We start from the raw sequence: 15,039 nt of genomic DNA on the forward strand, positions 1-15,039 counted from the left end.
GCTGTACCTGTTGATAACATAAATAGTGATATTTAAATACAGACCATCTTAATGGTCACACACGTTTCAAAAGAATTGCATTTTCACGCTGTGGAAAATGTGCCCGCTAAGTTTTGTGGGTAACTGTAAGAGTACTATAAGAGAGCAGACGGGGCTAGCCAATATCCTAATTTACATTACGAGCAAAAAGAATGTAGCTGGGCAGGACGTGTAAGGCGCAGGTTAGGTAACGGATGGACCACTAGAGTTAGGGATAGGGCACTAAGAGAAGGGAAGCGCAGTAGAGGACGACAGGAAATTAGGTGGAGGTGATAAAATTAGGAAATTCGCATGCACAAGTTCGAATCGCCTGGCGTAGGGCAGGGGTAATTGGAGAGGCCTTCACCCTGCAGTACACGTAAAATAGGCTGATGATGATGATAATGATAAGAATACGAACTACAAAACGCTGCAGCATATCGGGCCCTCTATCTGGCCCGAGTAGGCTAAGCAGTTAAAGCGCTGACTGGTAAATTCTACTTTGGAAACACACAGTAAAGCTGCGTACGGGATGTCAATGCATGTAGCGAAATCCTTAAACTGGAACGTAGTAAAGTCCTTACAAAAGGTGTTGCCCATACGAGTGTTTACATTTGCTGTCATCACATGCGTCATGCATAAAAGGGCAGCGCTGTTTCGTTGCACCGATGTATTGATATTTTCTTCTTAATGATGTGGTGCTTATATTGCTTTGTCGAACATTATTTGTGATGTACCTCTGCAGTATATCTGTATGCTGTGTACTTATTTAAAAAAAATATATCTCATGATACGTTACATGAAGTGATAAAATTGGAAACTGGACCCATTTGTATATGTCACTGCATTAAAGTGTAATAGCCACATGTACTCCTTCCTCTCTCTATAAAGAACAAAACAAGAAAATATTCCACGCCAACGTAATGCCACTTGACGCAGCAGGAATCCAACCCGTTACCGCGACCGCTTTTTTCATCATACTTACAAAGGTAATGTTACATTTTTTTCAAAATCCGTGTGTGTGTGGGGGGGGGGGGGGGGGGGCAGGGGGGTGGTGCGTGTGTGTGTGTGTGTAGCTTTTAAACGGCGACTGCTGCTCTATGTCAAATGTTGCCAAGGGCGATGGCATAGTACACCCCTGCGCTCAGTGGCCGAAGGAATCCGGACAATTATTCAAGGAATGTAATAGGCGCTTTCCTAAATTTAGTCACACAACACCGTAAACCACACGGGCGAAAAAAATTCTCCTTTGCATTCGGGGGGAAAAAAAAACCTGCGAAATGATCCCGGAGGTGCATCCTCACGAAACCACAACCTTCTTATAATATTATGTTCGTCTTTTTTTTCGTTTGTTTTTCATTTTCAAATATTCATAGCCAGCCTAATATCAGTTTGTCTGGATGTGGTCATGAAGCGGGAGGCTACGTTGAAATTAAGTTCGTAAACGGATTGCGACATGGTGGTGATCAAAGCGCCTTTTGATTACGCCGCCTCAGGCTGAACGGACAGTGCTCTTGGCTATTGGGACTTCGTGATAAATGAGCCTCTAATGAGAGCTATAGTTTATCTACCGGCCGGCAGGCCCTGGGGCGCTCTCTCCCGCACCCTCCCCTCCGATCTTTGATGAATTTCGGGCAATCTGGTCATACAGTGTGGGTTATTCCCGGCGACCGATTACACATGTGGCCCGGTGGGCGAGCTGGCTCTTTGGCACAACTAGACGCGGGTGACAGCATAGAGCTGGCCGCCGGTCTTGTTGTCTCACTGCGCACAAATGTGCAGGTACTGCATGCTACCTTTGGTTTTGAAGAAATCGCACACTTCCTGTGAGCCTGACCATTGCTGCAGATTAAAGAACATCAAATCTATAGCATGAAATTGTTTTGAAGGGCAACGCAGGGAAAACTTGTATTCTTCTTAGCTGGAGCGATTCTTACAAAATCTGAGCTCATTCTCGTAAAAGCGCTAATTTTACCTCTATATGACGGACATAACAGCGAAATACGTTCCAGTGGTTCTAACGCAGGACAGTTATCAAAGAAATGATTGTTGGTTAGTGCAGTTAAAAATTTTTTGGCATTGAGTTGGTTCTTACGTCATGATAGCACAGCGCGGGTAGGATGAGTACAAATGAACACAAAAAAAGACAGGTCATGCGCGGGCTTACAACTCAATTCGTACCTGAAGTTGCAAGTCAGCGATTGTCCTGGGTTTCTCGCCTTGTCTTGTCTTCGTTCCGGTAGGGCTGCGTTCTGACCAAGTATGCTTAGAGTGAGACGGCAAAGTAGGCTGTTGGTGAATGCAGTGTTGTTCGTACGAAGCCGATTATTCAGTCTCGAGCTGACCAGGAAGCTGAACTACGTTTACATGGCAGTGGCTCGTGACCACTCATAGTGCTGTGCGCGTGCTTCCCGTTTGATGGACTTGTATTGCAGGTCATAGACTGTCACCTGCGAAACCTCAACTGTGCAGAGAGATGACAACACAAAAGTCAGAAGTACTCTCGTCACATTTTATTATAAGGCACCTCCTGGAAAGGCTTCGTCTTCATAAATACACGTGCATCTTTGAAGTCAACACAAACTCAAGAACACACGCGAGATATACACACTAGACAATATATTGCATAGATCTGACAAGACAGAATGGCACTCACAACATGCCTGTCACGTGGTGAAGCAACCCTGTGAAACGAAAAATGAAATGTAGTCTGTATATTCTCTAAATCTATTCACAGAGGAGAACACGTCATTTTGGCACTGATGATTCATAATCCCGCCTCAGCTATTATGCAGATATGCGCGTTAGCTATCTCTGGCCCCGCGTAAAAACATATGTGCGAAATAAACTTATGGTAAATAGCGTTCATCAATGCACACGATACCTTCCTGGCAGTCAAACATGGAATGCTTATCTGAGATCACTTGTTTCAATGTCAATCTATGAACGATCAGATGAAAATACGAGCAGCACTGGAAGCTCCTCAATAGGCGTGATGGCCTAAATGCAGTTTCAAAAAGCGATGAATCTCTCTAATTTGTCAGTTGTAATGTACTTGTGAACACAGTAACACGAGGCAGTACCTTAACTTACAACTAAGTGTGCGGAAACGCCGCAGTTTGTGCTCTAGTGCAGCTTCATTGTTATTTGAACATCCTTAGATGTAAAGACTTGCCCTCAGATATAAAGCAACGCCCGGTAATTTTGCATGGCTTCTTTGTATATTCGGGCAGAAACAAAGTGCAAGACTCGTTCGTTCCGCTCGTTGGTGAGGTTGCGTAATTAAGACAGGTGCGAGGAGAGAAAGATATCTCCAGCTAATTCCTTGAGTTGTGTCATCAATGTATTTTTAATCTATGACACTGATTTTGTACAGAAGTGACGCGCAATTATTTAGGCTTGACTTCGAAGATAATGATTGTTAACCGTGGAATAAATTTAATGGTTATTGATGCCAAGCAATGACTAAGATAATGAGTTTATTTTATATTTCTAGTTCTTCTAGAACATTTGTTCTATGTAACAGCCAAGCCAAGTTTCCGGCAATGTGGTTCCCGATGAATTGGCAGTGGCCGCGTCGGTCCCAATTGCTTTTGGAAGATGAAGTAACTGGGGATTTGAACCTCGAAGCACCGTAAGGACGCTGCGTAGTTGACTTCAGTAACTTTCAAAGCTTCCGACAGCGCGCGTTAATTTGCAGCTGCTTTCCCCTCGTGTGTACCTGCCTGAAACTGGTGGTAAACATGTTCATGAGTGAACATCAGATATTCCACTTCTTTTTCACTGCTTCAAATTGCCAAACAGCTGAATCAAACAGCTCAATTGAATCAGCTTTACTACCACCGTTCTCGTATAATATCACAATATCACAATCTGCAATCACTGCTTTGTAGCTTTGCAAATAGAGTTCACTAAAGCAGTTCAAGAAAGAAAAATGCGTCAGCAGTTCAATAGGCGTCGATCCCCGCAAAAATTCTGGAGGAAACTGGAAGCTTGAAAATGCAGTCGCGAAGCCATGAGAAATTTAACCCCATCATCCCACAATTATGCTACTGGGACAGCCACGAAAAACGGGACACACTGATGAAGCCTTTTCACGCTGGTAATGGGCAAATTCTTTGTCAGGTGCTTTGCAATGGGGTGCGTTTCATAAAAATGGCTATTCATTTAAAAGAATTCGTCACCAGCAGTCTTTGCACTGGGTTTCCGCAACTTTCGGTGCTGCCCTTGCGGGTCAGAGAGTGGCTGCCTCGTCCCCCATGTCTTCACGATTTGCCACAGTTCACCACAGCCGAAATGCAGGATACCTCACGAACTGCCATTATGAGACCAAACATACTGGAAGACCACGCAAGCATAGCCACTGCAGATGGAACATGAACAGGGTAATTCGTCACGCTATTCAGCATTGTGAACACTACACATCACAACACGTAAATCACACACAGTTCACCAGAACACTCATCCGCTTACTTTCACAATGTGTGAGCGTCTCTCAACACCGAAGTTCCAATTTACACGAGACCTCAAGGCCACCCACGAATCTTGAAGGCACTGCTCGAGCTGTTGGTACGCTGTCGCTACCATATTGGAGGGGGGCACCGAACGCCGAGCGTTTATCATGGCAAAAACGTCCACAACACAGCCAATCGAAGCATGGTACACACAAGTCAGCAACGTTCGAGCAGTATTCCAGCAACGATCACTTCCCGCCAGTCTCAGTCATTGTCCGTTCACAAAGTGCCACGAATCTCACACTCCACTCGTGTTCCTCAGGTTTGTATACACACCAGTCACGTCCACGGGGCTCTGTGCAGTTTCGTAACTATCGTGGCTAACAGGACGTCACCGGGGCTCTATTTGGTAAACACTACTTGTAGCACCCCCATCACAAAGGAATTGTTTGTCGGGCAATCTCGAAGTCCGCAACGTAGTTCATTGTTCCACAATGGTTGCACGATTTGTCGAATCGTGCAGCCGTTGAATTTGTCTAATTTGCCTTCGCGTAGTTCCACCGTTCACCAGCGCATCACAAACGCACCCGCAGTGAGCCTCTCGGCAGCCCAACGGAACGAAGAAGGACAGCTTAATAATCCAGAGCTGAACGGGTCGCCACCCGTTCTGCCGAGTCTCAAATAGACAGAGAGGGCCTCTTCTTTCCGTTTCGGTTGGACTTGTGCGACTTGCCGAATACGATGCCGATCATCTTGGACACTGTCATGGCGGCGCCCGCCTTGCGGCGTATTGGCAGAGTCCTGAGTGCCTGCAATGCTCTCGTTTCGCGGATCAAGCTCTGGAAGGCCAGCGATACACCCACATAGTTCTCGGCCGCCGACACCTCGTAGAACTGCGGATGGAAAAGAAAAACAGGGATAGAGAGTTTTAGAGTTCGGTAAGTCAGCAAAGCGTGACACTTTCTCGTGCGCGTTAGCGTCGCGTTTCCTACGTGGCATACATGCGCCGTACACTGGTGGATCCAACGGATGGGACCTGGGGGACCGAACGTACCCGAGACAAGTGGGCACTCTTTGTGACAGGATTCGATTTTGACTCGAGGTATATATAAGTCGAGCAGAACATTCGCGCGCTGACGATATTAGGTGTATAGACAGGCGTGCCTTTGAGCATGCCGAAAGCACAGCGCATTATTTTAAACCCCAGTGTCCTACTTCTAACCCCTCTCCCTGCCTTCGATGCCACCCTGTATTCACAACTAGCAAGGGGTGGATGCTACGCCAGCGTGCACGCAACAAGTTATGCGTTACCAGCTTTATTCCACTTATTAATCATTAAAGGACGCATTCAGGCCTATGTCCAGAGCTAAAATTATGAAAGAAGCATATTGACAAGACACAGGCGAGCTATAACAGACAACGTGGTACAAACTTAGGATAAAATATAACAAAACGAATACCCCCTATGCCTGCACATTCAGGACAGTTAAGAGCCATTTCATAGGGCCTATGAAGAAAGCTTCATCATATAGACAAAAATAGCCTAATACATAGTTTTAGAAACTATGCATTACGCACCAAGAACAAATAAATCCCCCTTAAAGGAGGAAGTTTATTACAGACGGTTTATGTAATTCAACCTGCAACGACGGATAGATCCTGCTGTAGGTTCTCATAATATCGGCAATGTCTTTCAATTTATAATTTTGCCCACTGCAATAAAGTAGCTTGGGTTAGTTGGTCTGTCTTACTGTAAAATTTAGTTGCGCTATCGGGTGGGACTACAGTTAAATGCTGGGACAACACACAGCGTTACACGTTTTCTATGTGTTTGCCCCCCTCCGTTGTAGAGCTACATAATATCTCCTCTTTACCAAGTCCATCATGTTACTAAGTCAATATAACAGAGAAGAGGGCCTATTCCTCGGGCACAACTGATGGATTTTGTCCATTGGAAGAACGATCAGCAGTGAAGCCTTTGCGAAAAAATCACGTTTCTACGTTGCTTCCTTAAATACACATACACATATTTGCATATTCTATAATACTCTTAAACAGTTTTCATCGCTCATAAATAGTGCGCCGCAGTTACTTTCTTACCATTATCAGACATAAGGAGTAGCATTGCGATTATTATTTCCTTTCTTATTGCTTCATGAGAAAGCTGGATGAAAAGGTCTCATCATCGTGTACACTAATGAATAAATTTCTTACTAGCCAGACGCCTCAGGATCGAGAATACCGCTAACTGCGTTATCAGTGTGCGTTAAGATTACCTGGCAGTGGAAATGAAGTGACGCCTCATGGCCGTCGTCGACGCCCACTTGGCGACAGTGCTCCAGGTCTCGCTTGTTGCCGAGGAGAATCATGGGCGCTGAGCGGGCCCCTCGAACCGCCACAAGGGTCTCGAGGAGGGCTCGCGCGTGGTCGAAGCTGGACCGCTCGCAGATGCTGTACACCAGCACGAACGCGTCGGCCCACGTGATGTGGTCGTACAGGCAGCCCGTCACCTGTGTGATCAGCAGGCGATGACACCGTAAGTGTGCGCTGTTCGTGACATGAAGCGTAAGCAATCAAGATGAGCTCGCGAAAAACAGTGGCGCAGTCCTCCGCACAGCTAACGTTTCGAGTGAGATCAGTGAGTCCCCGTTCAATTAATCGATGAAAGACTCTCTGATCGGGTGATCATTCGGCTCTGGGATGAATGAATTCGTCAGTGATCAACCAATCGATGAATCCACTACAGAGCATGTGGCTTATGTGGCTCAGTTAGCTTTTTATAATGAGTCGAGGTAACGCTAGAATTGCGAGATCCACTCCTGGAACCATCGACCACTTGTCACTTTTTAGGAATGGTGATTGTGTTGGGAATTGTGTTAGTAATTGTGAAACGACGCTCACAGCAGCCCAATTAAGTCTCAAAGCTGTACTTGCCTATGCGACCGACAAGCTCCTGTCCGTTGCACAGACCATTCGACAGGTGCAAGGTTAATTTCAATCTGGGCACATCGCAAGTAGCACTACTTGTCATTTCTCTACGCGTGTGTGCAGATTTTGTGCAAAGGAAGAGGGGAGCCAATGCAACTTTCTCAGAGCACTCACCATGCAACACGACGAGTCCAGTATTTCGACGTCTGTCGCCACGTTGTCAAATGTCACGTTGTGCCGGTACAGCATGTCTGTGAAACAGAAATACCATAGGAAGATATGAGCAACTTACAGAGCATACGTGGCGAGTTAGGTATATTGTTGGACCTTTTTACTAGAATTTGTCAAACCAAACCTTCAGGCCCTTATCATAAGTGACATAGAATGTCTTTATGACGTCTAAACAATTGGCACATTGTGTTTCCTTAATTCCGCAGTTTTTCTCATACTATGTCTACTTAAACAGAGCATGACATTATTTATTTTTCTCTGTATCGGATGCGATTGGTGGTAGACATGTTATTTCGCTGCCTTCGGAGAGTCACCCTAAATGGTGGTGAGGCGTAAATTAACGTCGACACACTTCGCATAGATATTGGTGCCTGCATTTCTGCAATATCATTTTAGGTGAAACCGCTTTTATGTAAAGAAACAACAAAAAGTTTCAAAATAAACCGACGCCTGCATAGCAGCAATCTCTTTTGTTAGGGTAAACTGTCTGCTACTAGGGTGCAATTGTCCGAACCACTTTTATATTTACCTTAGCTGTCTTAACACCAAATATCGTACATTAAAAGGACACTATCAGTTAATTTCCAAAACTCTAGCTTTTACGTTAGCTTTACCGACGTGGATCAGACTGTTCGAAACACCGATCTCAGGCATATTCCGATAAAGAAAGAAAATATCCAGAGCACTACACGTAATGCTTCTCACCTTTGCTTGAGCTGTATTCTCCTATGTACCGCTTTGTGAGGTATCGCACCGTGACAGCTGCACAAAAAGAAAAGAACGAAAAAGAAAGCTCAGAAAGGATCACAACTATTCATTCATAATCAGTTGACGAAAGTTTATTGGAATGTTTTAGAACATGTACAAACACAAGTTTACACATATTCAACAAATTAAAAACATGAACTTAACCAAACTAATCGATATATTTTGAATCAGTAACTTTGGAAGAAATGTGTAGATGGGAGACGTCGTAGTTAGTTAACATCAACAAAAAAGGAAGCTAACAAACAACAGGTCGATGAGCAACTCCAACTATTAAGTCATTATAAATGGCTGAGTTGAAAAACACCATCTACGGAATGTGGCGCATGCGTACAACAGAAAGAATACACAGAAGGGTATTCTTCCCTTCTAAATAAGAACAAAGGACATTGAAAAGAGAAATCACGCTAAGTAAACGGGGTTCACAATGGAGCTCCTAAATAATGCCTTACACGAAAGTAACCTAGGCATTATCGGTTTATTTACTAAATCCTTTATCAACTACTTCACAGAGGAATCTTAGCGCCATGACTTTAGAAACAAAATAATAGATGTCAAGCACAACTTCAAAACATTCCCACGCCAGAGAAAAAAAAAAGGTATAAACCATCCCGTTATTGTGAGGTCACCTATATAAAGAACAATTAAGATTTACAAGCAAGAAAACGCTCAATTCGCAGATATCATGGTAATCAAATTCAGCATCTGACTTATTCCGACAGAGGTGTACAGTCAACCACTACAGCAAAGGACAGAGTAAGCACCGGGATGCGTCACCACGACCCGACACTACCTGTTCAACCACCCAGGAAGTCCGCTCCCCCACTCGGGCTCGGGTGCAAAGTTCAGTGTCCGGTAACAACGGGAAAAATATAACAAAATATATCAAGAGAGAGTGACGGAAGAAAATGAGAAAGAAACCATCGTGGAATCCGCATTGAGCTGCGGCCGATTCGCGGCGAAGCTTGTCCTCGCCTCTGCTTTCGCGATGCCACTAAACTTCGCCACAATTTGACCTCCCCCTACTCCCAACCGCTCTCACCTCTTCGTATGATCTAAACGGAGCGAATAAAGCACAAACGGACAAATAGGACAACAAATGCACGGCCCCAGAAAGTCTCGAGACGACGGTGACAGCGCGAGTCGAGCACCTATTCCAGGCCCCAGGTTGCTAAACTGACAAGCGAGACCGTTTTGTCGCCCACTTAAAATCATCAATTCGGGACCACCCTCCAAGCAACCCGTTCCCCCCGAAGAAAAAAAAATGGGGCTTTAAAAGGGCCCCTCGCAGTCATCCTACCGAGCGGCTCTGGGGACCGTACGCCGAAGTGACAGCCACAGTGGGCTAAAGCAACCACCTACCTGTCTGTCCGGCTGTCCTGGACCGAAGGGGTCCCTCAAATAGCACGACGTCTTTTTGCTCGCTAGCCTAATCTTCTTTGGAGTCCAAAGGGCACCCCCTTCTTTTTTTTGCAGCAAGCGCCAGCTTGCTCTGGTTCGTAAATTTTCCCAAACACCGCGACGCATCGCGTGCGTTATCTGTGCTTCTGCGCTTGGACCGTGTGGGTCCACCTGGTCTACCGTGACTGCGAGATTCGAAAACAGGCGCAATTGACCAACTTACTTTCTGCTACTTTCGTTCACCTAAACGTGGTCGGCGCCTAGTTCGCCTAGAAATAGTGCGGCACGGTCACGCTGCATCCGCGTAGGATTAGATTTTCTTTACTAGCTCCCAAGCCTAGATTTTATACTCTCCGAGACAAGCCAGTGCGCCCAGGCTAGGGCGAGATTTGGGTACGAGAGAACGACGCACTTCCCAGTATAGTTTTCCGTACTCATCCTGTCGCACAGTAAGCGTTCGAGCACGAACAAATAGGACAACAAAAGCGCGCGCACGGCGTAGGCAAGCGTTGCGTACGTCCGTTGTAAGCCTAATAGTAGCATTGTGCATCGTACGCTACATCGTACGCTATGCTGCGTAAATCTTACGCGTGCTTTTCTTCTCGTGTCTATTTGCGCGGGAACATTCACTTTCCGCGACAATTAGAAAGAGCGTATTCCCGCTTTCTGCGCTTGGTGTTACCCGCGTTCTTGAGTACAATGCAGTTTTACCTGTACAATCCCAGCTATTGTGTGACTGCTGATTGCCTAATAATCAGCTGCACATAGACACAGACGTAAAAAAGGGAAAGATAGCTGACACAGACTTCCAACTGCTTATTTTTTTTGTCAGGAGCCATCAGTTTAAGAAATCTTTCACGCCTTGCACAATACACACGTGTTCACAGATGCATACCTTCTAGACACGTATCACCCCTGATTAGTCCTTGCCTTTGCACGAGGTCGCGGGATCAAAGCCCGGCTGCTGCGGCCGCATTTCGAGGGGGGGGGGGGGGGGGGGGGCGAAATGCAAGAATGCCCATGGCCTCCGTGCACTGGGGGGCCCGTTAACGATCCCAAGTTAGTCAAAATTAATTCGAAGTTCCCCACTACGACGTGTCTCATAATCACACCGGGGTTTTAGCACCCAAAAGCACAGAATATAATGGTTTTAATATCTATCAAACTTGGCTCCCATCGTTACCTCACGTTGCCATATGCATTGGTTCATCTGAGTTTCGAGGTGCCTAACTTAACTGGACATAGATTAACCTTTGCTGGCTTCGCACCTTAATGTAGTAACATCGTCCAGGATAGCAACCGGGCCTCGTGACGATACAAACTCCTGGCATGCCGATCTCGAAATTATTGCAATCAGAACCGTGGTTGGGTTCATGCCGGTTCAAGTTCAGAATATGTCAAATGTGTCCTCCACAGGATTGTAATGTGACAGAGAGATTAGGAATCGTAAGTTACGCTTAGTGCTTGATGCAGTGCTTATATATTCGTGTTATTGTTTCATATGTGCTGGGAGTGGTGCTTCATAATAAATGATGAGGCACTATAAGTATAGGCAGAATTAGTTGGGTTACGAGGAGTAGGTACGTAGTGTCAGTTGATCAAGGTCGTAAAAAGTTTCTACGCAGCCTTAGCGCATAATAGGATCTTATGTTTACACGCATTAATTACCCTGGGCGTGGGAAGTTTACGTTGATGTTGACGGATAAATCCCAAGTGATCTTCATGCGATAATTAATTAGAGTCGCTCAGGTGTAGCATAATTGCATGCGAGTGTTTTTTTTTTTTTCGACATACACGTAGTTATCGCTGTCCGATTTCTCCATACTGAAATTTTGACAGCGATATCCTACTGAAGAAATTTCAAGTGGGAACCTCAACTTTCTGATTCTTCCCACAGTTAGCCGTTGTGCTCTTCTGTTTTCCTGTCGTACTTCCGGTAGCTTTGACCACTTCCGATGATTCAAGAACGACACCGAAAATCCTGCCCTACGCGGAAACCAGACAGCATTCTGCTGACCAATTTCCCGTGCCTCACACGCGTCGTAAGTTTCGAGACTCCAGGCTCCGTTTCCACAGGATGGTTACGGACACTACCTTCGGTAACCGTCCTTCGTGGCATTTATCTCGCGCCGAGCCACCGACGGAGAAAATGCGGACATTCTTTGAAACTGACAACACAATTTGATCGTACGTTTTCCAGCCTCCAAACTCTTTGGGAGGCGGCCCCGGCGTAATTCTCACTGCCATTGTTCCATCGCTCTGGTGACGTACAACGAATAAGTTGACGTCTGGCGCAGGTATCCCAGCGCGTTTCCGGCACCTGGTCAGCACTGTATTTGGCGCCGAGCCCCAAGAAGAATAGCAGGCCACAAATTTCGTATCGAGATGCTTGATGGTGCGCCTTTTCCGTGAATCGAATTGTCTTGTCGTTCAGCAGATAAGTTGGCTGGCACTATTTTTCTCGAGTGTTTAAGCAGGGACACCTTCTCGTAACGGTATTTTCCTTTCTTTCCCCTGTTTTCTATTATCAGCCCTGTAATGCCAAAGCACAGTTCCCCATCACAGAAAACTAAAACTCGTTTACCTTTATTTCAGGCCAAGAAAAGAACATTTGTACAAAAAAAAGATAACAATGTAGTGTTATGAGTTCCGACCAACTTAGAGTAAGATTACTTGATTAATAAATGGTTCGCTTAGCTATCCGCGAATGAACACTCAGTCTAGCGGGCCCAAAACGCTACTACAGGTTATGCATTATAGGTTCCGGTGCTGAAATCAAAATTTTGACACATAGAACAAATCGTACCATGCGCGATACGTTGGGCATTACAGGGTTAACCCTGAACACATAAGCTTCGAAACTTCCAAGGAAACCAATTCTAATTCGATTCAATTATGAGGCTTCATCTAACGCTTCGCAGATGTCACCGCTATGAGTAGTTTAGTATTACGTTCTGGTCCCTCTCATCATACTACCTTAATTATCGAACAAACGTACACAAAAGATGCGAGCAAAGGCTCGGACGACGGCAAGGCACGCATCTGGTTTGCTGACTTGTTTTGCCTAACCATTTATTGATATGATACGCGCACAGAATTAAAGAACTACGGTTTGCAAGTAAAGTGCCCTTAAAGCCACACGAGGGTGCCCGTAGTTGGAATAAAATAAAAATGGCATGTAATTCATCACAAGATAGTCGAGTTAGCCACGTCCGAACATGGAATATGTCTATTTCTTAGCCTATGTCTTGCTTCCTTGCACTTGTATAACACTGTGGTAAAAAGTGGGCCGTGTGCCCACCCTTTACTTGCGCCATGTTTTTCCGTCACCACTTTTAGTGCAAGACTATCAAACAACGCCGTCCAGTCCAGCTATTGTACTAACATGACGAAACTGTGGCTCCGCAAGTAGACGGTTTAAATGTTTAACCATTGCACATCATCTAGTAATAAAAATGAAGAGATTTGAAGAAAACATGCCTTTGGGGTACAAACGGGGAGGGGGGGGGAGGGGTATCACGAATTGTTGGAGTTAAATTGGCGCTTCGTACTCTTTGCCTACGGCCCCAACTTGTTTTGTGTGCTGTGAAGTCATCCCGGTTACTGGCACTAACAGGTCTTTCTCTTTAGTTTATCGTTTCGCCAACGTATAATGTACGCAACAGTTTCGGAATGATAATACACCGTAATATCAACGTAGTTATATTTCCGCCTAATATCAACTGTTGATAAATTACATTAGCAATTACAATGTGGTACCCTGTGCAAATTGTACCCGGGGGCATTTCGCACGGGATGAGGCGTAATCATGGCATAGATTTCTGTGTGTGTGTTCGTGTGTGCGTCGGGGGGGGGGGGGGGGGGAGGGAGGCGCTCTGAATTTCTAACTATCCTCGGATCGGCACTACGACTGCGGAAGTGTAGATGGCTTCCGGAATCACACCCGGAAATGTTCGCGAGTGGAACGTATTAGCAGAAACAAAGAAACATAGAGATAATTATATTGATGACACTCCGCTGCAATCAATGCAAATATATAAGAGCAGAAAAGCGGACTCCAACAATTGCGGGGCAATTTCCTAACGTAATTTTTCATAACGTGACGGCATGCTATAACGTTGATGAAAAGATATAATGGTGTCCCACAAAATGTGAGGCATTTCAAACTTAGACGTCAAACACGCCGTATGCTCTTCCGCCAGGCCCTTTCCATGAAAAGGTACACTATGCAATACTACGTATGTGCTTGCTTTTTTTTTTTACTATAGGTCCAGTCATTTGCTCGTGCCTGTGTTGTTGTAGCACTTATCAATAAAAATTTTCTTCTCACTGTTTCTAATCGCAATCTGTGTAATTACCTCAAGAAAGTTTTATTTGCCTACCCGTTTTCATTTTTCTGTTGCTTTTCTTTGCTAAAATTTTGCGCCAGTCCACATTCCAGAGGCCGAAATGCCGATAATATAGCTACTGGAGCTTATCCGATAAAAAGAAAAAAAAGACACTTTTTCCCTCGTTTCATGTTGTGCTTTTATGGCTAAGTTGTTATTACGGATGGAAGCGACGGAAAATGTCCGGTTCTCGTTTTGTAGATGAAAATGTGGTCAAAGGCCACCGCAATGAAATTTCGATGTGACGTTCAACACATCCAGAGTGTCACGTGATGTCGCCAGAGCAAGGTAGTAAGTTGCCGGCAAGTATTTGTTCATACCATATAAATTTTCAAATCCCGCAATATTAGGCCATTATCATTTCGTAGCATTTTCGTGTGCATCCGAACTGGACACCGCTGTCACCAGAAGTTTCGTTTGTTTTCGCGAAGACACGCTGCAAGGCAGAGAAAAATAAGTACAGTTGACAGAAGTAACGTCAGCACGAACTACTAATTCAAACTCATGACCCCGCGACAATGTGTACTTCGGTGGCGAATTCGCTAACTACTGTTCAACGTGGACCTTTGTAAAATTCGGCAGCGTGATGTGTTCCATAAAACTCTGAGAGTACTGGCTTCTGAGAATTTTGTTCCGCTACCAAGAACGGGCAATAGCTAGCTTACGAATCCGACGTTGCGGATGTCGTAATATCGTTCTTCACTCTATCGCAGTGTCACCTGTGAAAGCCTCATTTATAGTCGCAGTGAATGAGATCGCATAGTCTGTAGATTTTTTCTCTAGATGTGCGAAGCTTCCGAGGTTATTAGTGCATGTTCATCTCGGTCAATTACCTTAATGGTGAAATGTACTCT

The 15,039-nt window shown here is 45.1% G+C and overlaps 1 protein-coding gene across 1 annotated transcript in view; it reads right to left on the minus strand.

The window, feature by feature from the left end:
* Positions 1-2,509: 2,509 nt before the first annotated feature.
* LOC126544827 (ras-related and estrogen-regulated growth inhibitor-like protein) overlaps positions 2,510-15,039 on the minus strand; it is a 59,849-nt gene continuing 47,319 nt past the window's right edge. Inside the window, exons 3-6 of the mRNA XM_050192317.2 lie at positions 8,337-8,393; positions 7,575-7,651; positions 6,749-6,982; positions 2,510-5,365 (exon numbers count right to left, since the gene is read on the minus strand). Coding sequence (XP_050048274.1) covers positions 5,150-5,365; positions 6,749-6,982; positions 7,575-7,651; positions 8,337-8,393 — 584 coding nt within the window. The 3' untranslated portion in view covers positions 2,510-5,149. The remainder of the gene's footprint in view (positions 5,366-6,748; positions 6,983-7,574; positions 7,652-8,336; positions 8,394-15,039) is intronic.

This window comes from Dermacentor andersoni, chromosome 10 (genome assembly GCF_023375885.2).
Source record: "Dermacentor andersoni chromosome 10, qqDerAnde1_hic_scaffold, whole genome shotgun sequence".
Lineage (NCBI taxonomy): Eukaryota > Metazoa > Arthropoda > Arachnida > Ixodida > Ixodidae > Dermacentor > Dermacentor andersoni.